Source organism: Hypoxylon trugodes (genome assembly GCF_022578975.1).
Source record: "Hypoxylon trugodes strain CBS 135444 unplaced genomic scaffold F4822scaffold_8, whole genome shotgun sequence".
In the NCBI taxonomy this organism is placed as follows: domain Eukaryota; kingdom Fungi; phylum Ascomycota; class Sordariomycetes; order Xylariales; family Hypoxylaceae; genus Hypoxylon; species Hypoxylon trugodes.
Genome location: NW_026250023.1, coordinates 201,583 through 228,634, shown reverse-complemented (window position 1 = coordinate 228,634; position 27,052 = coordinate 201,583). Strand labels below are relative to the sequence as shown.

At 46.8% G+C, this 27,052-nt stretch overlaps 9 protein-coding genes across 9 annotated transcripts; 5 read left to right on the top strand and 4 right to left on the bottom strand.

The window, feature by feature from the left end:
* Window positions 1–2,128: 2,128 nt before the first annotated feature.
* Window positions 2,129–2,852, top strand: F4822DRAFT_336931 (thioredoxin domain-containing protein). Its single transcript, XM_051455746.1, has one exon. The coding sequence runs from the start codon at window positions 2,279–2,281 to the stop codon at window positions 2,663–2,665; it is 387 nt and encodes a 128-aa protein (XP_051310961.1). The 5' UTR covers window positions 2,129–2,278; the 3' UTR covers window positions 2,666–2,852.
* Window positions 2,853–5,438: 2,586 nt separating this feature from the next.
* Window positions 5,439–7,546, bottom strand: F4822DRAFT_336884 (putative cytochrome P450 alkane hydroxylase). Its single transcript, XM_051455745.1, has 3 exons — window positions 6,740–7,546; window positions 6,140–6,683; window positions 5,439–6,086 (listed from the first exon to the last, which is right to left on the bottom strand). Exons 1-3 carry the CDS (start codon window positions 7,301–7,303, stop codon window positions 5,665–5,667), a joined length of 1,530 nt encoding a protein of 509 aa, XP_051310960.1. The 5' UTR covers window positions 7,304–7,546; the 3' UTR covers window positions 5,439–5,664.
* Window positions 7,547–9,830: 2,284 nt separating this feature from the next.
* On the top strand, window positions 9,831–11,281 carry F4822DRAFT_336817 (NAD(P)-binding protein). The gene is made up of 2 exons (XM_051455744.1): window positions 9,831–10,056; window positions 10,126–11,281. Exons 1-2 carry the CDS (start codon window positions 10,024–10,026, stop codon window positions 10,999–11,001), a joined length of 909 nt encoding a protein of 302 aa, XP_051310959.1. The 5' UTR covers window positions 9,831–10,023; the 3' UTR covers window positions 11,002–11,281.
* F4822DRAFT_336764 (uncharacterized protein) lies at window positions 11,281–13,552 on the bottom strand. Its single transcript, XM_051455743.1, has 6 exons — window positions 13,016–13,552; window positions 12,814–12,941; window positions 12,637–12,736; window positions 12,443–12,584; window positions 12,171–12,379; window positions 11,281–12,100 (listed from the first exon to the last, which is right to left on the bottom strand). Exons 1-6 carry the CDS (start codon window positions 13,229–13,231, stop codon window positions 11,561–11,563), a joined length of 1,335 nt encoding a protein of 444 aa, XP_051310958.1. The 5' UTR covers window positions 13,232–13,552; the 3' UTR covers window positions 11,281–11,560.
* Window positions 13,553–15,512: 1,960 nt separating this feature from the next.
* Window positions 15,513–17,653, top strand: F4822DRAFT_438108 (FAD/NAD(P)-binding domain-containing protein; the record flags this gene model as incomplete). The annotated part of the gene is made up of 4 exons (XM_051462478.1): window positions 15,513–15,588; window positions 15,709–16,317; window positions 16,381–16,455; window positions 16,518–17,653. The coding sequence occupies 4 exons, from the start codon at window positions 15,513–15,515 to the stop codon at window positions 17,651–17,653; spliced, it is 1,896 nt and encodes a 631-aa protein (XP_051310957.1).
* Window positions 17,654–21,698: 4,045 nt separating this feature from the next.
* F4822DRAFT_432031 (uncharacterized protein) lies at window positions 21,699–22,408 on the top strand (the record flags this gene model as incomplete). Its single annotated transcript, XM_051461575.1, has 2 exons — window positions 21,699–22,146; window positions 22,224–22,408. 2 exons carry the CDS (start codon window positions 21,699–21,701, stop codon window positions 22,406–22,408), a joined length of 633 nt encoding a protein of 210 aa, XP_051310956.1.
* Window positions 22,409–23,406: 998 nt separating this feature from the next.
* Window positions 23,407–24,728, bottom strand: F4822DRAFT_412277 (uncharacterized protein). Its single transcript, XM_051458939.1, has 2 exons — window positions 23,917–24,728; window positions 23,407–23,849 (listed from the first exon to the last, which is right to left on the bottom strand). Exons 1-2 carry the CDS (start codon window positions 24,351–24,353, stop codon window positions 23,558–23,560), a joined length of 729 nt encoding a protein of 242 aa, XP_051310955.1. The 5' UTR covers window positions 24,354–24,728; the 3' UTR covers window positions 23,407–23,557.
* F4822DRAFT_412276 (mitochondrial carrier) lies at window positions 24,729–26,059 on the top strand. The gene has a single exon (XM_051458938.1). It carries the CDS (start codon window positions 24,752–24,754, stop codon window positions 25,622–25,624), a length of 873 nt encoding a protein of 290 aa, XP_051310954.1. The 5' UTR covers window positions 24,729–24,751; the 3' UTR covers window positions 25,625–26,059.
* Window positions 26,060–26,868, bottom strand: F4822DRAFT_412275 (uncharacterized protein). The gene is made up of 3 exons (XM_051458937.1): window positions 26,624–26,868; window positions 26,389–26,571; window positions 26,060–26,328 (listed from the first exon to the last, which is right to left on the bottom strand). Exons 1-3 carry the CDS (start codon window positions 26,639–26,641, stop codon window positions 26,185–26,187), a joined length of 345 nt encoding a protein of 114 aa, XP_051310953.1. The 5' UTR covers window positions 26,642–26,868; the 3' UTR covers window positions 26,060–26,184.
* Between the last annotated feature and the right edge of the window lie 184 nt (window positions 26,869–27,052).

Below are 27,052 nucleotides of genomic sequence, written 5' to 3'. Positions count from 1 at the left end.
CTCTGGCCCGTTGTAGTTCTTTTGGAATTGCCGTTGGGTACCAGAGAAATTTTTGCATCGATACATAAATCCGACATGGGATTATTTTGACCATTTCCAAGTCTAATCGAACCATATCAGATGTGAGTCAACTAGTAGCGGTCTAGAATACCATTGGAGTGTTATGAGTCACTCTCAATTGCTACTTTAAGCCACTCACCCCTGCAAACGTAATTCCTCATCTTTACATGCAACAATGTCGTAGTAGCATCATACAGCGTTGCCGTCGCGCCCTGTGCACTAGGACCAAGTAATATCCCGATCGAATCCATGATGTCGGATCCACGAAACCAGTCACTGATGAGAGTGGGGACCACGATTTCGCATTTACCTACTAAAGGAACCATTACCCGAGCCTAGGTCATCAACAACAATAGTTTTAGCTCAGATTCGTTAGACTTTGGAAGAAGATATGGAAGATCTATTCCCAGGGCCACTAGGTGTCCAGCCGAGATTCGTGGCCAGCTTGCTAGCCATCCGTATCCTTTCCGCGACATCATTATATTAGATATTTAGACTGTTCTTGGTGGCCAAATCGTACTATGTATCATGCAATTGGAATATACAACATTATTTTCCAAAGCTCGCATCCAAGTCAAAGTGTCACGTCGGTTCTCACAACCATAAATGGAGGCTAATCACCCTGTTGGTTCGCGAGGAGCATGTAAATAATTTTACAACTCCTTCATGACAAGACGGAGGCACTTTCATGATACATGGTTAGGCTATTGGCATCTCTCAACACTCGTCTAATACATGAAATGGGTTTCCAGGTACATCTCGATGGCCCATAGTTGATTTTCGTTGATAGTACAAATGAGTAAACCCAAAAACGCGCCATGCGAATGGAAGACGTTATTCCTACCTAGGTAGTCTACATGGTGTCTTTCAAGTTTGGGTCAGCAGGAGGAGTGGTGACTACAGGTTGGTCCGTAATTTGAACCAGACCCTCAGGCTCTTAAATCCCATCTATGGAAACTCACAAGAATCACTGCCATGTCGTTGATATGGACGTTAAGAGGGTACCGACGCCTAATATTCCCTAATCTATGTCATACCCATCACATTTCTACGCCTACTAAAGTTCCTCGTATTCACTCCCTTTATGGGGACTAGAGTAGCTTTGGTCTCGCCCCTTTTACCCCTAATTCTAGATTATTCCTTTGAATCGGCTAGATACCTAGGTAAGCATAGCTTTCATCTAACATCTACCTACGTGCCCAGCAAAAGAGAATCACGAAACATGTATCCGCTTTATAACGGCGAAGCAGTGTATCGTAACCAGGCCCAGAGGAAAATGGGAAATTTAAGAGTTCAAATTCTGAAAGTTACTTCACATATATTCCGTGAACTGTAGATGATTTTAATTCTCAGCATAACTGTACCGGCAGTTCTTATCATTGGAAAGAGTGACCTAAATCACATTGGTTTGACATAGCCAGTCCAAGAAGCCAACTGCGCCCAATAAAAACCTTAAGAAGGTACCGACGAGCAACCCCACGATACACCACACATAGTAAGTTTTAAACCATAATCCAACAACCAATCAACCACGCGGTGCAGTGGTGCGGTTGCGAGAATCGAACATGTCTGGTCCGGGGTTCAACTCCAGGTTTCACCATGATGTTTCGAACTACACTGGGAATGATGACATGCATAGCTCCAGCTAACTCCTGATTCAAAACTTCGTTCTGACCCAGACTTCCTTTTTTTCCCCTTTGAATCAGACCAATGCGAACGGGTTTTGCGTACAAAGATAGAATGTCCCTTCCACCGCGTTCCCTTATGTCCAAAGCAGGTGCCCCTGGACGGTTCCAATCATTACACTACTTCCATTCTTACAGCCTCAATAGACATGCCGAGCTGATATTAATAAAAAGGTGTAGGTTTTTGGTGAAAGTGATGGGTATCACGTGCTTCTTCCCGAAAATTGCATAATCCCACGAGTATTCACTTAGTAAGCATATCGTAGAATGTTCTCCATGATACTCGCATCTCATCCCATCATCCTTTCATCTTCCAGCCTAACTGATCCAAAACGAACATTCTCAAATCAGCTCATGACTAGACACTTTATCAATTCCCTTTCCACATTTCCTCTTCTAAAAAAGCTCATTTGACTATCATTTCAACAATAAATTCCCCCGAAAACTCCACTTCAATCTGAGCTCTTTTCATTCCACCAGCCAGCCGAATTCAACGCCCCTCTACAACACCATCACCACCACCAAAAAGCAAAATGAGCAGCGACATCCTCCACCACATCAACTCCCTCCCAGAGCTAAAATCCCTCTTCGCATCAACAACCTACGTCGCAGTAGACTTCTACGCAGATTGGTGTGGACCCTGCAAGGCCATCGCGCCGCACTACGAAGGGCTAGCGAAGCAACACTCCGTTCCTAATGTCTTGGGTTTCGCCAAGGTGAATGTTGATAATGCGCAGGATATCGCGCGTGAGTATGGTATTACGGCTATGCCTACGTTCATGTTCTTCAAGGAGGGGCGGCAGGTTGGGGTCAATGGACAGCCTGTGATTCGTGGCGCTGACCCTAGAGCGTTGAGTGCGGCGGCGGAGAAATTGGGCGGACTTGCTAAGAAGAGGGTTGCGGAGGCTAATGCGAAGTAAAGGGACCATGTTGTGGCGATTTCGTGATGAATGGGGATGTGATCGGTTATTGCGTTCGTTTGATCCGAATAGAGATGATTGTCGCACATGGGGTTAGTTGATATTCGGCGTTATGATATTATGCTAAAGGTCGTACCACATGAATAGTACTTCCTATTCCATTCATAGTGCGGTGCTATCAAAAGCAGGTGTAAGGCTTTTTCCTATCTTGTAGATGCTCCTATTCCCTAGGCTGCAGCTTCAGCTCACTTGTTCATTCAAGCTTTACCCCTTAAGGATCAGTATCATGTACTAAGGTGCGCGCGATAGGATGTGTCTCCAGCGGAGCCCTATCCAACCCGAAGTCCTGTGTAACGATACCCCGGTTGGCACTCTACCCTATCAGTTTGAGACGATTCTTTGTCAGAGTTCTAGTAGTCTCCTGTTTTTCTAATTTCATCGTAGAATTCATGGTCAGCACTATTAGAATTGAATAGGCACTTTTGATCGTTTTCGGAGTATCTTGAAGGACTTTAGTCACTGCCCCCGGCATGGTGCGCTTCCCCGCTTCAATATGCAGCGATATCACCTATACAAGTCCGATTCTTCTAGATCATGGCTAAGTGGAAATGGGTCGAAGATCCAAGGGATTGGATTGAAGTTATCGATGTTTAAAGGTTTTTGAGTGCACTTTTAAAAGATCTCTTGATAGATTAGTCTGTACCCAGGTAAATATCATTGTAACAAGCCACTCCGATATTATAAGAGAAGCAAAGGGCTTAGGTTACAGTACTGAAACCATACGAGTTACCGTGTAACAGACTTTACAGGGTTCGGAATACAAGGAGTTGTCGTTATCAGATCAACGTAGGGAAGATTGCTTTGGGGGTCAGCAGGTGGGCATTCGGCAGAGCTTGCCGATAGTTTAACAGATCTCTATGGATAGGAAATACGCCGGTAATGATCCCGGCTGGGAAAGTAACCGAACTTGAGACTCTCGGTCAGGCTTCAGTTGATATCTTATTAGACACCTAATATAACAACAGTTATAAGCGCCGTATGCCCTTGACTTGATGGTCACTAATGGTGCGTTGCATTATATCAGTAACATTGTGGGTCTTGATGTGTAGGGGTACCATGTAACATCGCCACGTGCTGAGGTGAACAGACCGATGGTTCCAAAGCGCAAAGGAATCAGGGCTTGCTAGGATAGCATACCCTTGACCATGTCCTGAGCCGCACAGAACGATCATCAGTGTGATAGATCAGCGATGTCAGATCTCAAGTAAGAAGAAGAATGGGGTGACGTGGCATTGTAAGATCCCTTCAGCTTCGAGCTAATATCGACTTCACCTCTCAAGTAGGCGTAAGACTGTCAGGCATCAACCAGTTGGGACTTTGTGTGACATAGACGATACGCTGTGGCTTGCAGCAACATGCAGAATGAGCAAATCCGAGTATTACTTTTTCTATGTTGGTGCTGTTGTTCTTAAAGCCTTTCCTGACCCTGGTTGTTTTAGCTGATAAGACCCTTGACTGTTATACCCTTGTCCATGAATTTTTAAATAGAATGCTTAATCAACTTTAACAGTACCATTTGCCTCTGCATATAATCGGTGAAACTGTTTTATCTCATTGGAGTCATGTTTTGATTATATGGGACGAACGGTTAGTCCCTAGAGCCTTGTTGGAGATTATATGTCCTAACAGATCTAAACATAGTAAGCTATTTTGAGGCATTTATGAGAATCAAGACTGAAACTAACTCATAAAAGTTTATAGCCATGAGTAAAAAAAGGCATAAATGCGAGTTATACGAAAATGTTACTCGAACCGCCACACCCCTATCCCTTGCATATAGGCGCGCCAGTTACTTGAGACAAACCCCATGTTGTTATAAAGTCTTCATGCATATGTACCAAGTTATAAAATCAACCGAAACCGGAGAATAAAAAGAAAACAGTACGATGAAGTGAACGGCGTTGAAATAAGAATGGCCCACACCGGGATATATCCACCATTAGGAGAGTTAAGGGTCAACACCATGTGCAGATATTAACACCTAAGTAAACACCGGGATTATACCACCCAAATAACATATTTTGCAATGCTTAGCTAATCCGTAATAACAGTGTCTCGGTACCTAGTATTTATATCTGGCACCCATGGTTCATGGTACCGTATCCGAAGTGACACTAAATCCCGACGCGGATGTACGTTGGAAGTCACATACATATAAGAATATGTAAGACATGCATGATAACCGTGCCATCGGCACTTAATGATCAGCATATTCATGCCCCTCTCAGAATTCAATCTCGATAGCCCATACACTGCGGCCTTGCTGCGGCCGTGCTCCATATTTGGTGTCACGCACAAGCTTGGCCTACGAGCTGTCCGACTTTATATAAAGGGCGGCGAGCCCGGATCATAGGAGCGCCACTTTCTGCAAGAAACCTGTTTTCTGACTCCGAAAGTGTCGTTTTTACGGAGGGTAACCCTGCTTTACAGGACAACCCATCGGAAGGTGGTTGGTACGTTGGCACACTCAGGATTATACTATCGTGACTTCAACTCATTGGATATCTCTCTAACCTAACTATTCGGATATTGAAGTACAACAACCACCATTATTCCCAGCTCGTACAAATAACCTTATTGGTTAAAGACAGAAAGAGAAAAATAAACCCGTGTCACCATTCGATCGTGAGGTCAAGTGTCTAGCCAGAGTGCTGGCAACAGAAGCTAAAAACCCGCCCACGCACATCATAACCCAAATATACAACAGCAATTGTGCAAAAATGTCCAGTACCTAACAATCTAATTAAAAAACGATGTAAGATTGATTACCCCTCCGAAATTTTTCCTTTTCTGTATTCCAACACCATGGCCGCCCCCCGAATATCCGGTTCATCAAGAGGAGGCAATGGCTCCGTCGCTGAGAGATGTGGGTATGTTGTAACTAATAAAAAAAATCGAAAAAGGAAAGAGTCAAAAAGGGAAAGTAATTCGAAAAGCCCTTAGGCTGTTGGAATTAGGCGACATTGTACGCCGTTATTCAGCGTTAATGATAGTGTTAATTGTTCCCTCCATTCGGTCGGATCGAGGTTCTCGATACTGGAGAATGCGTGGAGTAGACGCGCGATCGTATACGATGATTCCGTGAGGGCGAACTTTTGACCGGGGCAGATTCTCGGCCCGCCGTTAAAAGGCAAGAATTCCCAGCCGGGGCGAAGGTTTTCCCATCGTTCAGGACGGAATTCGTCAGCATCTTCGCCAAAGAATTCCTTCCTTCGGTGCATAACGAATGTGCTGTATGTGACGACGTGGTGCTTGGCGACGAAAAGTGGCGATTTACCGTCAGGGCCACCACCTACGGGAAGTACGGTATCCTTGTTGGCCATGCGACTGTTTGTGGCAATGGGCGGGAAGAGACGGAGAGCTAAAATCGATATTAGCTTTGCGGATTGGTCAAGAAACCCGGGGTAGACTTACTCTCTTGCACAATATATCGGAGATACGTCATATCCATGATAGCCTCGTACGTCAGAGGCTCACAATAATGTTCGAGTACATTGGCACGAAGTTTAGCCCACACGTCAGGCCTTCGAGCCAACATGAAGAAGACGAAAGCTAGTAAACCAGCAGTAGTATCTCGAGCCGCCAAGAGCATGTTCACGATCTGATCCCGGAGAAGAATTGGGTTGTCGGTATCCTTAGCAAGCTCGTTGAGGAAAACATACTTCTGACGCATTGCCTCGTCATCGACTTTCTTTTCGGACGGGAATTCCTTTTGCCTACGTCGGTACTCGAGAGCTTGTGCAACGAACTTGTCAGCGTATGCATGGACAATATCGCAAGAGTCACGGAACTTCTTGTCCCGATGAGTGAACATGAGGTTTCCGAGACGTAAGCGTAAGATGGTGCCTTGTTGGGCGTAATCCAAAGCGTGATGGAAGGTGGTGGCGGATTCAGAGGCGTTCTCTGACATCAAGCCTACAGACTCTCCAAACATGTACTCGCTATTAGAGTCAAGAACCTATCGAGGGATTAGCTATTAGGGATGAGATAAGAACGCAATATGAGGCTACGCACCATGCGGAAGAAGAGTTGTTGAAGATCGACCTCGTAGTTACGACGCTTGATGAGGGAGATGAGTTGGTCGACGTGGTGACCGAAGATGGAGAAATCCGTTACTTGGGCTCGAACGAAGCTGGGTCGGATGAGAGCACGTTGGTGTGCCCAAATTTCGTCGTCGGTGGTAAAGATGCCTTGGCCTAAAAGTGGAGAGGCGCTCTTCCGTCTAAGAGGACCCATACCAAAGTCTTGGAATTGGAATGACAAGACATTCTGGATAAGTGTTGGATCGCAAGTGTTGATTGTGGTTCGAAAATACGTGTTGGTGGTGAAGGTGAGGCCATTGGCGGCATGTCGAGACCTGAGGAGGTTAAGGAAGCCATACTTCTTCGCAGCTGCGAGATTCTGCATGACGATGTCAGTCCCCAGATATGGGTCCATCTGGGGCAGCTTCTTGGGAGGCAGGCAGCCATTCTGTTTCTTCATATACGAACGGCGTCGACATCGTATCAGCCACTGGACTATATAGTATATGGACAGGATGATAAGGCCGGCAGCGGCTAGGAGCAAGGAGAAAGCCATGATGAACTGGGGAGACTTCGAAAAAGAAAAAGGGAAGTTATCTGTTACACGGCAGAACCTCAAAAGAAAGATGGGGAGCGGAGAAGGTTACGAGCTTACTTATACTCTCAATATTCGTTCTGGCCAGTGCTGGACCCAGACCGTGACAAATGTGCAAATTTGCCCATCTATCTAAAGCCCGATGATGCCCAGCGGCAAGACGTTTCGACGAGCAGGTACTTTTGGAGCAGTAACAGGCAGGGGATCCATAAACGAATTTGTCGACCGAACCGTCTTGGCCATCGATACGCACATGTTCAAGCGTCCACGAGTTTTTTGTTAGCCAGATTATCAACTCGGTTGAAACTTTCCTCTTTAACCAATCAGGCAATTGTCCAAAGGATGCACCCAATCATCTGGCCCCGCAGAGACCTCGTCACTGACATGGCAGATCCAATGGAATGCTTGTCACAAGGGGATAAATGCACAGGCAGTAGAAGAGTTACTCATGGAAAGTACCGTGCCGGCCGGAGAACGGAATCGATCAAGAAAAACTCTTCCTTCCCCCCTCCCCATATGGAAACAGGCCACTAGCTCCACGGCTGATGAGCGTGCTTTCGTTGTCTATCCTTCCTCCTGGATGCTGCTGTGGCTGGATATTGTTGGGCTCGAGCTCTCCTCTCAACCACTCAGACACACGGTGCGTATGAACATTTCACTATACGAGCATTATAAATTTCATAAATACCTACACGTACGTCATATCCATGTGTTCTCTCTGTTTTGATTATGTGTCTACGTAAGACTGGCGGGACCTCCTATTTCCTGGTACTTGGATTTTCAGCTAGCTAACCGACTCCGCCCGAGTAGATTTCCCATGGGTCCTTGTAGCTATCGTCAGTTGGGCCGAGCTCTGATCCAGAGGCACTTCGGCGACGTGTACCCGACGGCCTGGCCCCGAAATCAGTTCCGGTTTTTACATCCGTTGTCTCTAGCTTGTCTCACTCATCGCGGGACAGAGCCATAGTAAGCAACAAGGTTCGATGGTAGCGGTGTCACCATTCTATTCTAGACAAGGGAAACGATCCTCCTGCTAGGCGAGGCGTGCCGTGGAACTAGGGTTAACCTTTCTCATGGGAACGCATCAAAAGTAGGGCAAGCAACCACGTCCTTACTAGCTTCATACTGGGCCTCCGGGATAGATGACTAGGTCGATGACTAGGCGATGGAGGCTGAAGTTCGAAATGTCCGAGACACGTGGTGGTCCAGTACAGAAAAAGGGGATACTGTTGAGGATGGGAAGTACAAGGAGATGGGAATGTGGAATATCGGCGATACGGTACACTTGGCACGTTGTTCTCTCGCAAGTCATAGTATAAAAAAAGAAAAAAGAAAGAAAAAGACTCCCGATAGACTGGCTAGACAGCCAAACTAGGCTTGGTATGGTTAAGAGGACCCCCCGTGGCTTGGGCAGTATACCGAGGATTCGGGGTGAGACTTAAGGTAAGAAGGCCAATGCGTACCTGGGAGAGCCACCAGAAAAGTCAGCGGTAATAGGCGGAGGTGCCGGATGCGAGTAAGCTAGGCAAGAAAGAGGAAAAGGAAAATAAAAGATTGGGAATAAAAAATTATCCATTTGGCCTGTTTCATGGGCTGGTTCCAATCGAGAGGTCAAGATCAACAAATCCCTCTCGAATCCACAGAAAAGGGCGGTATTGTTACATTGAAAGGCTCGCGGTTCCGTTACCACAGCCCATCCGCTTCGATGTTCTCCTACGATGTAAACCTCTAAACTGTTTACAGCTGTCAAGTTGAGGGGGGTCGCCGGTGGGGATGAGCAGGGGGTATAGAGAACCTAGGCAGGGGATTCAGGGTTCTGACAGGGTCTTCGGCTGAACCTGCAGCTTTCTCCATACTTAGCTTAATATCCTATAGGATCGTTCCAGGGGGCGGCATGGGACTGCCGGATTTCCTACTACGACACTATTTTGTGACTACTACGGGGAACTGCACATTCCTACACTCCAGCACGCCAGGAATGATGCTGCTTTTGCCTCGTAACGCTTTTAGGCCTCGCCCTTTTTATCCCACCACACTTTCGTTAGGCAATAATACTACTACCTAGAAACTAATAAACCCCTGGCTAGTTGCAATGATGTTGCAGGCGATAAGAGAGTTACAGGCGGCGGCAAGGATATTCTCGATGCTGGACGCTTTGCTGGACCCTCTAATATCTTTATGAGACATTCGTCGCAATAGGAAAGCTTCTAGCGTCGCCATTGGAAGAAGCGAAGAAGCAAATGAGAGTGGACCGACCAAGAACGCGGCCCAGTTCCAAGGCCATGGGAAAGCCATGGGAAATGACCGCGATTCCGTCGGTGTGGATTTGTAACCAACAATTATCGTCAGTGGCCTCCAGGGCGGCCAATCATACCTGTTGAAGATTATAGACCTATTCCGGTGTGATGGGTTGCCGCGCCTCTCACGCACTATATCCCGAAGGGCTGAAAGTACCCCCGTCCGGTAGAATAGACATCACAATGATGTGTATACACAACGTGGCAGTGACTTACATGTAGTACAAGTTTGGTTCTGGTTCAAAAGCGCCCAAATCTCCCAACCGTATTCTCTACGAAAGACTCAGGAAATTTTTGTCTGTGCAATCCTAGCCCAACCATAATATCTCATTACACTTACCAGACTTACCTAGGTGCACACGCCATAACGATTGCTTTTTCACGATGACTACAATTAAAAACGTCGCCGTTGTCGGGGTTCGTCCGCTCCACCTTCACAAAATTCGTAGCACAATGTGATGTATAATGCTGACATTTTTTCATTAGGCAACTGGAAAGATCGGCCGCCCAATCGTGGACCATCTTCTAGCGTCGAAGCTCTTCAACGTGACCGTTCTCACCAGAAATGGGAGTCAAGACCGCGGATTCCCCGCCAATGTCAGCGTTAAAGAGGTGAACTACGATTCTATTGAGTCCCTCGAGTCAGCACTCCGCGGTCAGGATGCGCTAGTCTCAGCCATGGCCTTTGAGGCCATTCACATGCAGAAAAATCTTGTAGATGCCGCGTTTCAAGCCGGCGTTAAGAGGATGATTCCTTCTGAGTACGGCAACGATCTTTTGAATCCTAAACTGGCGGCGTTTCCTATCTACCAACCGAAGATTGCCATTCGGGAACAATGTGAACAGAAAGTCAAGGAAAACCCCTCTTTTTCTTGGACCACAATTCATAATGCGTCGTTTCTTGGGCCTGATTGGACTCTGGACTTCATCGTGGATGTGAAGGAGCGCAAAGCCGACATAAAAGACGGCGGTGACGTACTCTTTTGCGCTACCACTTACGACGATATTGCCCAAGCTGTGATCGGCATCTTGACTCACCCGGAAGAGACGGCCAATCGCCCCGTGAGAATCTCCAGCGTCAACACGACCCAGAACGAATTAATTGCAATAGCCAAGGAACTAGGGGCCACCGACGGATGGAACCTGACGTATTCCCAAACCGAAAATTTGGAAAGTGAGGCCTTCAGGCGCTGGTCAGAAGGTGACCATAGCGAGGAGGTAATTGCTATGTTTATTAACCGTGCTTTCATTGGTAAAGGTTGGGGCGGGTATTTCCCCGTCCGCGATAACGATTTGTTGGGCATCAAGGGCTTAGGGAGAGATGAGCTGAAAGCCATCATCAAATTAGCCATTGATAGATGATCAGCACTCGAAGAAATTTCAAATGAAAGATGGGTGGATGACACAATAGGTACCAGAATATCAATGTCCAGTACCAATGTATTATACTACCCTAGTATCTTTCCCGGCACCGTGGCACCGGGTCTGCCTCCCCACACTCGACATAGGTATAATACTTAGATCTTGGACATTCCCATCTCCAATCCTGTAGAGTAAAACCTGTACCTCGACTGATTAAAGTCGCAAAATTCCGACGAAATGAAACCCTAGATATTGCTCGTCGGAGCGCCTATACGCTCTTATCCAGCCAGAGTCCGTTCAAATCTGAGAAGAAACTATCCCTATTAACCCCGATCGATGGGTTGGAGTCCACATATAAGTACACCTCGTACATATACAACGAAACACCGCAGAAGAAACCCGAATGATCCCGCTTTTTATCTTTTTTTTTCTAAAGCCTCTTCAACTTCTTCACTGTACCGTCTGCGCCAGTCAAGAGAGGTATTTTGACAATATGTATAATATTAGTATGTTGCCCTTTATCTACCGTTTTATGTATTTTTTTCATCTTTTTTCTTTATTACATTCGAGGTTGGCCGCTGTAACTTGTCCTTCGCGGCCCTCGAGCAAAGGAGAAGTTTCCGTGATGTTGGTTTTCTTCATCGCCAACAACGTGACGCCGGTTGTGTACTAGTTCTTTCTCATCCCGCGCTTCACTGACGACTTCGACCTCGACATGTTTTCGGATATTGTTCGCGGTGGGGATGCTACCGGTGGTACTCGAGTCGGTCCAACCCTTGAGGTCTTGCATCTTGACGTCTTCAACCATTCGTTCTTCGCTCTCGTTGAAGGTAATGTTGGTGATTGGATTCGCCGTCGGAGGACCGCCTCGTCGTCGCCAGCTCTGATGACTGCCACCACCAAACGTTCGAAGGTCGCTCCTCGATTCCTTGTCGGTTAACTTCTGCTGCGAGCGCATCGTGGTGAGCAACGAGCCGAAGACGGGAGATAACCATAGCTTTAAAAGAGGGAAGACCATGGGCAAGTTTGTCGTTATTACGGCTACGAAGGTCTCTCGTACGGCCCAAGATCCTGCTAGTTGGGCACCATTGACGGGATCCTATTGCAGGTCATGTTAGCTCCTGGGATCTTACCGATTGGACTGTGCCACGCGAGAACAGCAAACTTACAGTCACGATGAGAGCGCAACGCAGAATAGCACAAGCCACGACGAATAAACCACCACTGAAGAGGATGATCAAGCCAAACTTCTTCACTGGTTTTAAACTTGATTGCCAAAGCATGGGAACAGGGATGGAAATCAGGTATAAGTCAGTGATCACGTTCATCGAGAGATAAACCCAGATGATCTCGTTTGAAAGGGCGGGCTGGCAAGTATCTGTAGTTATAATAGGTCAGTATTCATTCGCATCCATTGAAGATTCTAAAAGGGGGAACCTACTGCCAGGGTCCGGGTTTATTTGCCAGTATTTATGGAACGGTCGGCAGCCAAGGAAGAGGTTCATAAGGATAACGACGAAACTGGTGCCGAGAAGTCCAAAGCCGATGTAAATACGAATAAGGTAACTTCGATTTAATCCCGCCTGTTTATAATTAGTGAAAATTCTTCAACATATCAAAAAAGCAAATGCTTACTGTCAGACGCATGTAGAAAATCAAAAGAGATGCCTTGAGTGACCAAAGAAGAACCGAATAGGAGGACCATCCAGCAATTTGGATCTTTGAGCCAATAACTCTAGACGAATCAGTCAGTATATCATCTTCACCCAAATTATCCATCTTTCGACACATCCACTGTATGATCCCACATACCTCGTCTTGTATTCCGCGCTATCGGGCGACAACGCGGCTCTCGCCTCATCCGTCATTCCATTGTTGGCTAATCCTTGAGCAACAGCACCAACCGAATACGCAAGACTGGTCTCAATGGCATAAAAGGTCTATGTATAAACCCAAGTTAATTTCACAAACTTCATCAAGTTGAGAACCCTGAGAGTCATTAACAAAGACTAACCGCTCCAACCCAAACTAAATAATCATCTGCTTGAAGATGTCTGATTCCTACTGCCTTTATCCGGGCATATGTTCGAAGCATAGTAACGACGATACCGATAGAAAGGAGTGTCCAAGCCTCGATGGTGAACTGAAGCATAGCGGCTTTCGCAGCCGCAGCAGCCGCAGCAGCCGCGGCCGCTGCCGCTGGGTCCGGTGGTGCGGCGGCCGAAGACATAATGGTGGATGATGAAAAACGTGGCAAGAGAACGAAGCAAGCGAGAGACGAGACTATTGGAGTGGACTTGACTTGAAGTCGACTAGTGAAGACAAGCGGATGGACGGGCTTGTTAGAGGTTTTTACTATTCAAGAGTTGTGCCACATGGAGGAGGGTTGGTATATACTATTGTACATCTGTTACATAGAATTATACATTTGTTGGCCGAGCAGGGTCCTTTGTGAATGGCGTTGTGACTGGTCAATTCAGGGCAGGTCCATAGATCGGGGTATCAACATGGGTTCTCATGAGCCTGAACCAGAAATTGGCTGTATTGACAGGGTTGGGGCTAATCTCGAGTCATTATCAGGGTGGATAGCCGATGCCACATATATGGATACCCGGTGAGAGATCGACACAAGCTCAAACTGATACTGGAGGATAGTTGCGGTTATCGTTAGTGTGACGATTTATATCACTTATACGATCAATAACCGCATGATCACACGAGGAGGCGGGGTGTGCTTACTTACCTCACTTGCCTCGTAATGCAGGAACGCACACGATGTGTTATCTTTCCCCTTATTCAAATCTTGGTAACCTAGACGCAGCTCAATATTACCACCCAAAGCTACCCCTAGCATCTGTACATACTATTTGTACGTCACATAAGCCCTAGAGCTCATACAGTTAATATTCTGTCGAGTGAAAATGTGCCGTCTTTCATGAGACGACAATCGGCCCCGATTCTATGCAGGAGAGCATGCGCGGCTAAAGATCACTGTTACATTCCCTCAGGGGCCGGCAAGTTAGCCTCTGCATGCTGGCGGGACCTCCGCCATGTACTACGTATTCAGGTACGTATGTACAATACATCATATCTGATTCTTTGGGGGCAGGTCAATGCTCTCCGTGGGATGGCGATGATTTCACGTGGGAGGCATTGTCATGCTGGGGGCGAACAAGTAAAATAAAACAATTTACAAAAAATTTCCTTGATTCGTGTGAAGACGAAGGAATGGGATGCTCAGGGGTCTTAGCTGTTGAGAGAGACCGAAGCTAGAGAGCCTCAAGAACCCCCGCGGAATTAGCTCCCCGGACTTCCTTTACCTCTTCGGTATTACTTGTTACCTACTGGTTACTTGTTGGCTGCATGAATGCCTAGGTAGCTCGGACTTTTATGCTCTCTATCTGAAGCTCCTATGCATGCTACCCTCCAATTGTGTATATGCACGTATGTAGAACAATTTCGAATCTACGATAGAAAATTTCTGATGGTGTGCTGCACATTTGTTTTGCATATGCAAGTTGGTAGAAGCGAGGAATTATGTGAGCAATAGTATCACTCCTCTTTCCCCTCCCACACCTGCACTACACCAACTAAACCAACCAACAATAACATAAGCATTTTCCTCAATGGCCCTATGTTGGCCACAGCTTGCATCTAATCAACAATCAGTCATCTGTTGTCGTAAGCCGGGCTCTGCCGAACCGAACACGCCATGATAGTTGATCATAGTTCAAGCCACCAAGTGCCCTTAAATGAGATATCCACGATTTCGTGCATGTAACAACGGGAGAGACTGGAGAACGTTAAGATTTAGTAAGTTATAAAAGGGCTATTATAGGTTGTCAATCGTTAGAAGCGGTGGGGAATCTAAGAAACAAAAAGGAGGCCCTAATGGTTCCCATGTATTGCAACAGCGGGATGGGCATAAGCTAGACCAATCAAAGCAAGTGATCAGCGTTCGCTTCTTCGGCTATTCTACTGGTTTGGCGTTGGTGGGTAAAATCAGCATTTAGCAAGTACCTGGGTATGTGCCAAGAGTGTGGAGGGTTTCCCTTTCGAGAAGCATTTCATAACAAGACAAAATAAGACAGCCTTCCCCTTGTTAGCTTACAAGGAGCCGGCCCTATGACCCCCTTGCTTCGTACCGTACGACAAGAAACGAGAGAAGATTAGGGCGGGCCGTCGGGATGGAGATCAGAGTCAAGCAAGGCCGTGCTCCTGCTACTCAGCATGGAAAAGGGTCTCGGCCTTGTGCCGCTTCGAAGCATCAGCAGGGAGAGGGGGGGTGAGCACGGGGGTGAGTTGAACTCGACTATTACCTATGTTAGATCCTTAATGGGCTTTGTATGTCCAACAAGTTTATCCTGCGACCTTTATCCCGTTTTCCGGCTCTTTTCTAGACCAAGCTGTACTATACCAAGAAAGACGCACTTTCTAGTCGCGTAGGACAAACAAGCCGTCGGATAAAGCACCGAGTGAGAACGAGTAGCGCGTGTAAGTGTATCATCACTATGGCAGATCCCAGCTCAACGGAGAAGCGCGACAGCATCACAATGGAAAAGTACGATTGCGTCGTTGTTGGCGCTGGTAAGTTTGCTCCTTTTCTTTTGCTCTACTCCCCCCCTCTCTCCTCTATTATGTGCAGACGGGGCGGATGATACACCTACTGGTGGATAAGGAGACGCATATTGACCCTCTGACTTGTAGGTTGGTACGGTTTAGCTGCGGCGAAGCAGTTCCACTGCACGCAACCAGAATGCTCTCTCGCCGTCTTCGACTCGCAGTCCAGCTTAGGCGGCACATGGGCCGACGACCGTCTATACCCTGGATTGAAGAGCAATAACTTACTGGGAACGTTCGAATATCCCGACTTCCCTATGGATACGCCAACATTTGGCGTCAAGACTGGTGAACACATGCCGGGAGAGGTTATCAATAATTACCTCAAGGCGTACGCCGCCAGGTTTGGCATCACAAACATGATTCGCTTAAACACGAAGGTACTTGTCGCGGAACACCAGGATACCGTTGAAGGCGGCTGGATGTTGACGGTTGCACCCCCGGGTCAACCCCCCATTAAAGTGTTTGCTCGTCGTGCTATCTTCGCGACGGGTCTAACCTCAGAGCCTTTCCTACCACATTTTGCAGGCCAAGAGACCTTTGGAGGCAGAATCTTTCATGGCAAACAGTTCAAACAGAACAGTGATACGTTAGAAACAGCAAAGAGAGTCACCATCTTTGGTGCCACCAAATTCGCTTGGGATGCAGTATACGCATACGCGACTGCAGGCGTCAAAGTCGACTGGGTTATTCGCTGTATGCATTCCCCTCCCCATAATCTCACCGAATTGCAGTGTTCGTGCTAACCATATTCGGTAGCATCTGGCCATGGCCCGTGTTGGATTTCGCCATCCTATGTTACGCCACTTAAGAAGTGGATTGAGAAACTTGCGAGTAAGTTGCTTTTTTTGCAGCAATAGCGTTTCTGCGAAACATGAATCCTAACACAGAAATAGATGTGCGTTTCTTAACCTGGTTTAGTCCTTGCGTGTGGGGGGATATTGATGGCTATGGGGGAATCCGCGGCTTTTACCACGGCACGGCTTTTGGTCGGAGTATCGTCAACTCCTTTTGGAAAGTCTTAGGTGGAGATGTGATTAATCTCAACGCCTATGATTCGCACCCCAAGACTGCCAAGCTCAAGCCATGGACTGACCCGATGTTTACGGGGGCCAGTTTCAGTATCATGAACTACGATACCAACTTCATGGACCTCGTCAAAGGCGACGATGTCAATATCTATGTTAGCGAGATCGACCATTTGAGCCCCGGCAAGGTTCACTTGTCCGATGGCACCGAATTCGAATCCGATGTCTTACTCGCCCACACAGGGTGGAAACACGTGCCGCCGATCAAATTCCTTCCTGAAGGAATTGAAGGTGAGCTCGGTATCCCCCACACCCCACGCGACGATGCACCATCCACCGACCTTGCGAACGATGCGGCAATAATGGAACGGGTTGATAAGGAAATTCTTGAGCGATTTCCCCGATTGAAAGATCAACCCGTGTGGAACAAGAATTATATCCCCATGACGGAGCAGAAGGGAATTGTCAGCAATGACGATGTAACACCCTACAAGCCTCTAACACCGTACATGCTGCACCACTTTATCGTACCGCCGTCCGAGCGATTCTTGCGTGCTCGCGACACGGCCTTCATTGGAATTGTTTCCAACTTCAGTAATATGATCACAGCACACCTGCAAGGTCTCTGGATCAGTGCATACTTCTCAGGCAAGTTAGAGCGGGATCCTTCAACAGCCGTAGGTGACGAGGTTGCAATGCAACAACTTCGATATGAAACAGTGCTGCATAATCGTTTCGGCAAATGGCGGTACCCAACCGACGGTACCAAGAACCCCAACTTCATTTTCGATGCTGTGCCTTACCTCGACCTGCTGCAGCGGGACCTAGGTCTTGGCATATACCGCAAGAAGGGTTTCTTCGCTGAGCTCTACGACCCATATGGTCCTGAGGACTACCGAGACGTCAACAGCGAATGGACGAGCAAGTACGGAGATATGAAGAAGCTCGAATCTTTAGGCAACAGCTTAAAAACGCTGAGCTCAACAGAACCGAAACTGAACTAAACATCTAGATCTTATGGGTTTTTTAGCAGGTGTGCGGGTGCACGCCTACGAGAGTTGTATATCTATATGGTACGGCAAGGGCGGAATTTCCCTTCGAGATGGTGTACTAAAAGCGTTCACTTTTTTGCTTTTTCTTTTTTGTCATTTACACGGTTGAGCTGGCGCGTCAGCATGGTCTTTTTTCCTCTGTCAGACGAAAAGTTCTTCGATGTACAGCACAGCACAGCATAGCATGCTTTTTCTTTTTTTGTTTTCTTTATTCGTGTGTAGAAACTAGAAAGATACCCACCCATAACCGAGCAACCAACCCGCACAGAACGAGGCTGGGTATGCACAACTCTGTCGATCTGGTGTAATGTGTAATAGTGAGCTCAGCATAAATGTTATACTTCGGCATATCCAACAACGTTTTCTGTACGTAACGTGCCCACACAGCCAAGACGTGTATTATTACAGGTCATTACATGACATTACAAGTTCATTACCTACATACGAAGAACATGCCCACATGCCATGCTTCATGTCAGGGGAAAGGATAGGGGTATGTGGAAATGAACTCACGCAACTGCATGTGCTACATATGTAAGCCACTCTATAGTCTATGTGATACAATTTCTAGTGTTATTTTACCATGTCTAGCGTTTCTCATACACTTCCCCGAGTGCCCATCACAACATAATGCAAGAGGAACCACGCTATGCCATACCATCGGGATGGACTTACCGATAGTATGGAACTCACTCTGCGCGCGCGGGGGTTTCCTATAGTAGTATTCGATTCGAATTACCCCAAGTTCGACGCTATGCTTCACATGTAATCTAGAAAGGAAGGTGAAGCAAACCGACTCGGAGCAAATTTGCGTCCTCACGGCAGTTCTAGGCTTCCGTCTTAAGCGTATACACTTAGACTCGGAAGACTTAGAGACTTCGCTTCGGAACGTTGAAGCGTAACGGACCTTGCCGTTCACTAAGAGAGGTACTAAGCTACTAGTGTAGGAAGGTGATGAAGTTCCAAATATGCTACCTAGTCACCTAACGGGGGCATATATGGAGTGTAGTATAGCATGTAGGACTATAGTAACAAAGTTCCGTCCGTGCCCAAAACCAAGCTTTTCATTATACTAAAGTAGTTCTATCGGCTGCGAAGCCGGACGTACCTAGATGAAGAGGACCCATACAAAACCGGTCCAGTCAGCCCCAGCCGTATTGGGAAGTCCTCGCGCGCCTCAAACCACTAGATCAAATAATCCTGGGCTGGAACACGGAGACTAACGAGATCGCTTTTTAAGCTAATTTGTTGGTTATGGGAAATGAGAATGAAAATTTTCTTCCATGTCGCACAATATAGCATGAAAATACGGCATTGCTAGGCTGCTAGGGCGACGAGCTTGATCATAGTAAGTACATGGCCAAGTTATGTGTGTTATTCCTGCATTTCGGCCAGTGGGGGAGTGCTGTAGAGCTAGGGTCCAATTACAAGGGTAACAGGATAACTACTCCACGCTGTATCGCTGTATCGTCGGCTGGGACGGTAGTGTTATGAACTGCGCCCCCTATAATACCGTTCACGTATAGTTACGTACACTTCACAAATCCAACCCTGTTCAACTTACGTAGGCGACCCAGACCTTCAGGCTTCTAGACGAGGAAGCAAGGGAGAACATGAAGGATTTTGCCCAGCGACGTAAGGGTAAGTTTCGCAAGGGGACCGATGTAGATTATCAGTGTTCTAGACTATCATCCCACGTCGAAGACCTTGAACGTTAAACCAACAAGGCTTTGATGCTATCGCCATGGATTGAATCTTGGTCCTGACATTGACATTTGAAGTCTGTTCTCAATAGCCCTGTCATCAATTTCATCAATGTTGGTTGTTCGACCAGGACGTCGGGTAGGCACCTGTCAGATCCCAAGACGCTGGTAATGGAATTTCTTGCGTCTCGTCTGATCTAACGGCGTGAAAAGTCTTACCGCAGTATGCGATGGATTTTGAATCTGACCACCATACCAATTTTTTATTGCATCGGTCAAGACGATAATGGTGAAGCTCTGCACCAACAGCAATACTTCATATAGTCAGCTGGCTGTTGTGAAACTCGAAGGCAAGATCTTGAACCAATTAGGTATTGTTGTAACCAACTAACAAGCGACTAAGATAGGATCGTGATCAATCGAGAACGGAGGCGAATAAGACGCCATCGCAAAAGTACAAGATGATCGAGAGATTTCCTCAACTTGGACGCGAGCCCGCCTGTGAGGCTACACAGCATAATGCATGCGCTAGATCGCGAAAGGAGAAGGGAAAATGAAGATACAAAGTTCGCCTGGCTTCCTTTCCATGCGCGATTCAATTCCTTCAACAAGGTTGAAGCATATCATAATCGCCATGAGTAGGATTTACCCCTACGGCGACGAGAGCATATGTTGTTGGCTACTCAGATACCTTACCAATTGGTAAGATGTTGGTGTTTCAAGATCAGTTACCAAGCTATCTACCCTGTCGCAACGCAACTAACAAGCCCTGTATTTTTTCTATTGGCACAGCGATGATCTATAACAACTCTTTGGTCTATTCCAACTACTAAATAGCACATATCGTAACAACTATTCGTTACCGTACTGTCTCTTCTATTCTCCAATTTACCCCTCAAGCTAATAACCATATAACTGACGAAATATAGGTAGAAGTTACTTTAGACATAAAGAGAATCAAAACTATTGACGGGCGGGAGTGCCCGACTGATCACCTTACCCACATAGGAAGACGAGGGGGCCTTTTAGTTGAAACTATTTAAGCCCTACGAACCAGAACCAGAACCAGAACCAATAATTACCAGAATAAAATACCTAGGTAATCTACCTGGGTAGGTAATGAAAAAGGTGACCCCGTTACGGGTAGTGATGTGACGAGCCCCGAGAGAGTGGGACGAAGAAGCGAAACAGTGTAACAAAACACAACAACTGTGCCGTAAAATTCAGACGAAAATAAGACGAAAATGAGATCTTCTGACGCGAGCGAAAATGCGAAATTAACAAAATAGGTAGGTCAATCAATCTCTAGGTATCTTATTTCAGCACCCACGAGGTGATCCACGAATGCCGTATGCCTGCATAAACGACACACGATACCATCCACGGTTCGGTATTGTATGGTTCAAATAATCCTTTCGATCTGATGGAGCCTCAATGAAGGAATTCATTCACACGTACGTACATATGGTAATTCATCACGTGTATTAATCGCCGGTATTGGTCAAGAAAGAGTCAACTCAGGATTCAACATCAATTGTATACAATAGACTCCATTGACTTATTTCAATCAATTCATCACATCAACAAATCTAAAGATTATCGTATTTTTCTCCCTTAATAGGAACAGTCTGACGTTATCAGGGGGTTTATCGCTCCTCTTAGTAATTTCAATTTTCAATTATGCATTCGATAAAAAAGCAAAACGAAGCGAAAACAGAAGATGATCAACACGATACGATGCGGTCTTACTTGACTAACTCCTTGTTGATATTTCCATTTTCATTTTCATTTTCCGCCATCTCGTCCCGTGTCGTGTCGTGTCGTGTTCGTAGGCATTATCCATTCCCCATCATTCCAATTCCGACCTATGGCGCCGACAATCACAGTTTGAAGTTATCGTAATTTCGCCATCACTCGACTCGCATTATCTACCTAATGTAGGATAATTTCCGATCACATTCTCGCTTCGCTTTCTAGAATTCGTCTGTCTACCTACCAAATCAACACGGGTGACCAATTAATTAGTTCAACCCCGACCCGAACCCGAACCCAACCACCCGCATCGACGCGGTAGCGGGCAAAGGCACCGCGGAAGATCACTTACATACGTGGTCGCTCACCTGCATACGAGCTGCAGCCGCAATTCCAACCTCACACCGCCCCATTCCAAGCCAGCCCAGCCCAGCCAAGCTTGCGATCTTCCTGCTTATCCAACCCAATTAAGGCACATAGATACCTAGGGGGCTAAGCAGATTAGATAGGCACCTGACCTAACCTAACCCAAGCAGAGGACGATGCGTTCCCGCCCCTACACCCCACCACCCCCTCTCCCACCTCTCCTCGCTGAGCTCTCGGGGTACCTGCCGAACCGCGAGCGTAGAGACGGTAATGATGGTACTGTCCCGCTGCTAGATCTAGATCCGGATACTAGTCGTCTCCTCCCGCCTGAAAAACGCCAGCTTGAGCATCGGGTTAGAGTGCAGGGACGGCTGGCGCCGGTGCGTAGTATCTCGGTTGCGGATCTCAGACGCGCGAGTCACGGTGTGGGGTTTGATGAGGGTGTTGGTGGGAAGGCGCCTAGGAGGAGGGGAAGACGGAGAAGTGAGGATGATGTAGGTGGGAGTAGTGGTAGGGGAAGTGGGAGTGTGGATGGTGATGGTGATGGTGGTGAGGGAGATGAGGAGGTTGGCGAGAGGGATACGCAGCTTAGGGGGTATGGGATTGGTGGGAGGGGGAATATCCGTGAGTTCACCTTTTTCATTGAGATCTATTTACCTAGGTGAGACCTGGACTTGGTTGAGTGCTAATAATGTGATTAGGAAGGCCGACGGATGTCATAGGGACATCGTCTAGAACTTCGCGATCCTTATCCTCGCTATTTCCGAGTTCCGGTTCAACGACACCACGATCGCTCTCCGCCTCAAGTTCAGACAAGAGGTGGCGCATATCAGGGTTGTTAAATCGCATTGAGGAACGGAAGGGGAAAGATAGGTGTCCAACATGAGGATTGATTTGCATCAGATATCGGTCATTCGGGGATATGGCGAATGGAGTTCGGCTGGGACAAGAAACATAGAGACCATCATGGGAGATAATGAAGTGCATGCATTACTCGGAATACATTGGTGACGTTCCTCGCAGATGCGCTATCTCGGAGGCCTCAATGCGAATGATTAGAGGAATGTCAGTTTCATCCAAAGGCGTCCGGTAGCATGAGATTTATCCGGATAAATATGAAGAGGGTGTAAGAGTACCTGGATGTGAGATAGGCGAATTCGATTTGCGTAGCATGACTACCTCCTATTAACACTGTTACAGATGCTTGAAGATTTGACATGACCCCTTTTCTTTACGTCCACACCTATTGCTTTGAAAGTGAATGTCTATATTAACCGGACGTCCGAGTAGATACTCATGTGAACAGCATGGATGCACCAGACTCTCGTGGTTATGCGTAATCAAAGTGTAACAGACTAGTGAGCAGCATTGGAGAGCTCATTCAGGAGATCTACCCTGATATTCCCAAGACCATCGGCGTAGCTATCAATTCGAATCAGATCTGGCAGAGTGTAAAGAAGCCCCTTCAAACGCGACTATCTAATAGACTATGCGGTAGAGCGGCAGGTTATGAGGACTTCCATTCGTGCGTGCTGGCTACCGACAAGTTGTCACTTCCAATCGCAACACGGGACGGGGATTCCTACTACATATCTTAGGTAGAGAGAGATATATATAACAAGGGCACTCCTCGAAATACCTTGGGGCTAGATAGGTATCTGAGTGGTTACCTAAGTCTTGGTGGAGGATATACCTCGTCTCTCTGTCTCAAGCGTGCTCCCGCTTACTTACACTATCAACTTAAAGGTCAGTATCATCACATAATATTTATGAAAATATATGATGCTTGTTAAGCCCACCAATGTTAAAGTGAAATACTTCATGATGGCATAAGAATTTAATATCTAAAGTTGTATGTCCACTAAAGACGTGAAACTTCTAAGGCCCAAGGAGCACGATATTGAGGAGTATCGGATGTATCAACTAACCTATTCTCTAAGGTATTCCTAACTTGATTAAACTCATGATCTCTAACAATACTGGGAAAAGGCATGTCTCCTTCACTCCCCTTCTGTCGTACCGCCCGTCCCACCTCTCAAAACAGGTCTTCCTTATGCTTCCAATGATTCGCCTCAATAACATCCGCCGGCATAGTCCAATCCCACAGCGCCGGAGTCTTCGGTAAGAGATCGGGGTAATCCTGATGAATACTCCACAAATGCAAGGACATCGGAACCGTAAGAAACATAGGATGCCGCTCTGCCCCAAAATGATCAACAATATCCTTGAACTCCCCCGGATCAATCGCAGCGTCCATAAGAGCAGGTACTTTGCCGTAGTATATCTTGGCGAGGTCTTTAGGTAGGCTGATGCGTAACTCGCTCGTACTACTAGCTATATCAGTATGTCTCCCATGAAGATCGATCTGTTATACCGGGGAAGATGAAGACGCACAGTGTCTTCCGAATGCTATGCACCTGGGACTTGGTAACAGGATCTTTCTTCGGTAGACGGGCGGATGCTATGACGGCGTCTAGGTATAGCTTGATATACTTCTCGCGATGCCATATGAGATCGTTCTTCACTAAGCGAAGCTGAAAAGTATGGACCATCCAATGCCGCGGTCTGTATTTGGCTAAGTTTGGCCATTCGGATTTCGTAGGCGGGAGATCATGTTCGCGGATGTATTGTTCGGCGTGCGCGAATGTGATGCGAGCTTTGTCTTTATGCCATTGATGACGGAAGACGGAGAGTACTGTCTTTAGAGGTAAACTCGCGAGTGCGGCGATAGCTGTTTGGCGTTGATGGAGGGCTGCGTGGTTATCAGTATCGGGTGCTTTTTTCTCCTCGATGGGCTTTTTGCCCTCTTTGGTGGATGGTTCGTGGCTCATGGCTAGTAGTTATAGCGAATGTTGATATCATGGTGGGTGTTGAACAAACGGGGAAGTCGATCGCGTGACTGGAGAATATTCGAACAATTTCAAGAACGATGCTTCCCTGATTTAGAGTCCGATAGGGCATAAGTAGCTTCTATCAATATTTATATTGACTTAAGAAACATAATCATAAGTAGGTAGAAGTAGTTGAGGGTGGAAGGTGAAGGTGAAGGTGAAGGTGAAGAGGTCGCATGCCTATAGGCGGTATATGACGTATGACTTAACGTGGGATAAAGCAATTTTATCACGACATCCATATCAATTCATCAATCGATTCGACCTGAAAGCTCAAAAAAGTTGCAGCGACACCGGCGCAAGCATCACTCTTCAACAACACTGCGACCGACCAAAAAATGTCGACCGACAAACCCAGCGCGCTGCGGTCTATAATAGCAGGCGCCACAGCCGGTGCCGTCGAAATCGCCATAACCTACCCCGCCGAATTCGCCAAGACACGCACACAACTCAACCGCAAGCTCGGCGACGGTCAAAAACTACCATGGCCACCCTTCGGCAAACAATGGTATGCCGGGTGCACGACCCTAATTATAGGCAATTCGGCTAAGGCTGCGATTCGGTTCGTATCTTTCGAGCAATACAAGCGCCTGCTCGCCGATGAGAACGGGAAGGTATCCGGACCTCGAAACGTGATCGCCGGCTTCGGCGCTGGGGTTACTGAATCGCTACTCGCTGTCACTCCTACCGAGTCCATAAAGACGACCTTAATCGACGACCGCAAGTCCCCTAATCCGCGCATGCGAGGTTTTTTACATGCCGTCCCGATTATTGCGCGGGAACGAGGACTTCGAGGGTTCTTCCAAGGTCTAGTGCCTACAGCCGCAAGACAGTCAGCAAACAGTGCCGTGCGCTTCGGGTCATATACAAGCCTGAAGCAACTCGCGGAGTCATACACAGCGCCTGGGGAGAAACTCGGGACGGTAGCGACGTTTGGTATAGGGAGTGTGGCGGGTGCTATTACGGTAGCTGTGACGCAACCGCTTGACACAATTAAGACGAGGATGCAGAGTATCGAGGCGAAACAAGTCTACGGCAACAGTTTTCGATGCGCGGCTTTAATATTTAAGCATGAAGGGGTTTTGACATTTTGGAGTGGTGCCTTACCGAGATTGGCGCGGTTGGTTATGAGTGGTGGTATCGTCTTTTCTATGTATGAGAAGAGTATGGAGTTGATGAAGACGCTGGATCCGGAAAATAAGTACTTATAGACAGGGACGGATGGACGGAAAAGTTCCTTCGTTAGACTGATACCCGGAACCTCACGGATACAGGACCTGGTAGTGTCCCTAGATATTCTAAAAGATGGAGGCGTATTGTATCTGGGCTTGACTGGACGGGTGTTACGAATGCTGCGATTGCCCCGCGTCCTTTCAAAACTTGAAGAAACAAAATCGTCAGAACCGCGCGGGAAAAGGAGTCACGCCAAAGTCAGGGTCGGAGGAATAGTCGATGTTGCCTCCTAAAGCTCTCGTCTAGGCTCCCGTCCATCACCAAGTTGGAAGACCGCTCTTCGGCCGCTATGGAAATCCTTTAAGGCGAACTTGGTAAACTAAATTTACGGTCGAATCATGATGCTTGATAATCATTTGTGGAGAGTAGATTCGAATATACACAAATGCGAGAGACAAAAAGATCCCATGAACACACTATTCCATTCCCCAATGCAGATCGTGAGATGCCCGTAACTCCAGGTATACAATTGGTCTTCTGGTTCTTCCATATCTTACACGCCATTAATATATACTGGTATAAATCCCTTATTATGTTTCTATTGTAATCGTATAACCCCCTTTAACCTCAACCAAAGTCTTTCCATAGAGGATCGATTCGGAGCTTCTTCGAGTTCTTGTACAAGATTGGAGAAATATGTCGGATTGCTCTTGGGATGTAAAAGGGTCCCTGTTATCGGGTACTGTAGTCCAATTTAGCCATAGTCTCCTACATGACTCTGGTCATCTCAGGTGTATTCTACCTTTCTCTTATATCGGTTGTCTAAGAGTGAATACAACGCATTGGCTTGTTGTAGCTGTTCTTGTTCAGGTGAATTGGAGGATTGTTCGAATCTTTTCCGTAGAACATCGTGGAATTGGATCTGAGGCCGTAGGGTATCCTTGGGCCACTGGGAGAGCGCCCGTAGAATGTGGTTTCGGGCGCTCTAAATTGTGTAAGTCATTATCAACATTCGTGTAGGAGGGGTATTTACATACAACTGTTTGACGAGACATGACTGCTCGGTGAAGGGAATAGAGTATCTAATTATATCTCTAGTTTCTAGACAAAAACTCTTGCGCATTCAATTGGATATGCTATATCGTTGGTGTTCGTCGGCGCATCGAGTTAAAGATGTATATCGAATTCATGAAAATTAATGACCATCGATGACGGAACCAATCAATGACTAGGCTTTACTATCTGCACAATCGATAATCTGTTATCGATAAACATAAGATCGGTCTTTTTCAAATGCATGCATAAATATCGGTGATAGGATACTTCCGATCTCAGGCCTCCAATAATATGAATCCCTGTAATTGCCGAATAAGGTTGACTGTATGGAGTTTGGTGAATTTAAAATGGCTCGTGCGTTGAGCTGATGGTGACATTGTCCCTTAAGGCTGTCAGGTGCTATTGGTCAG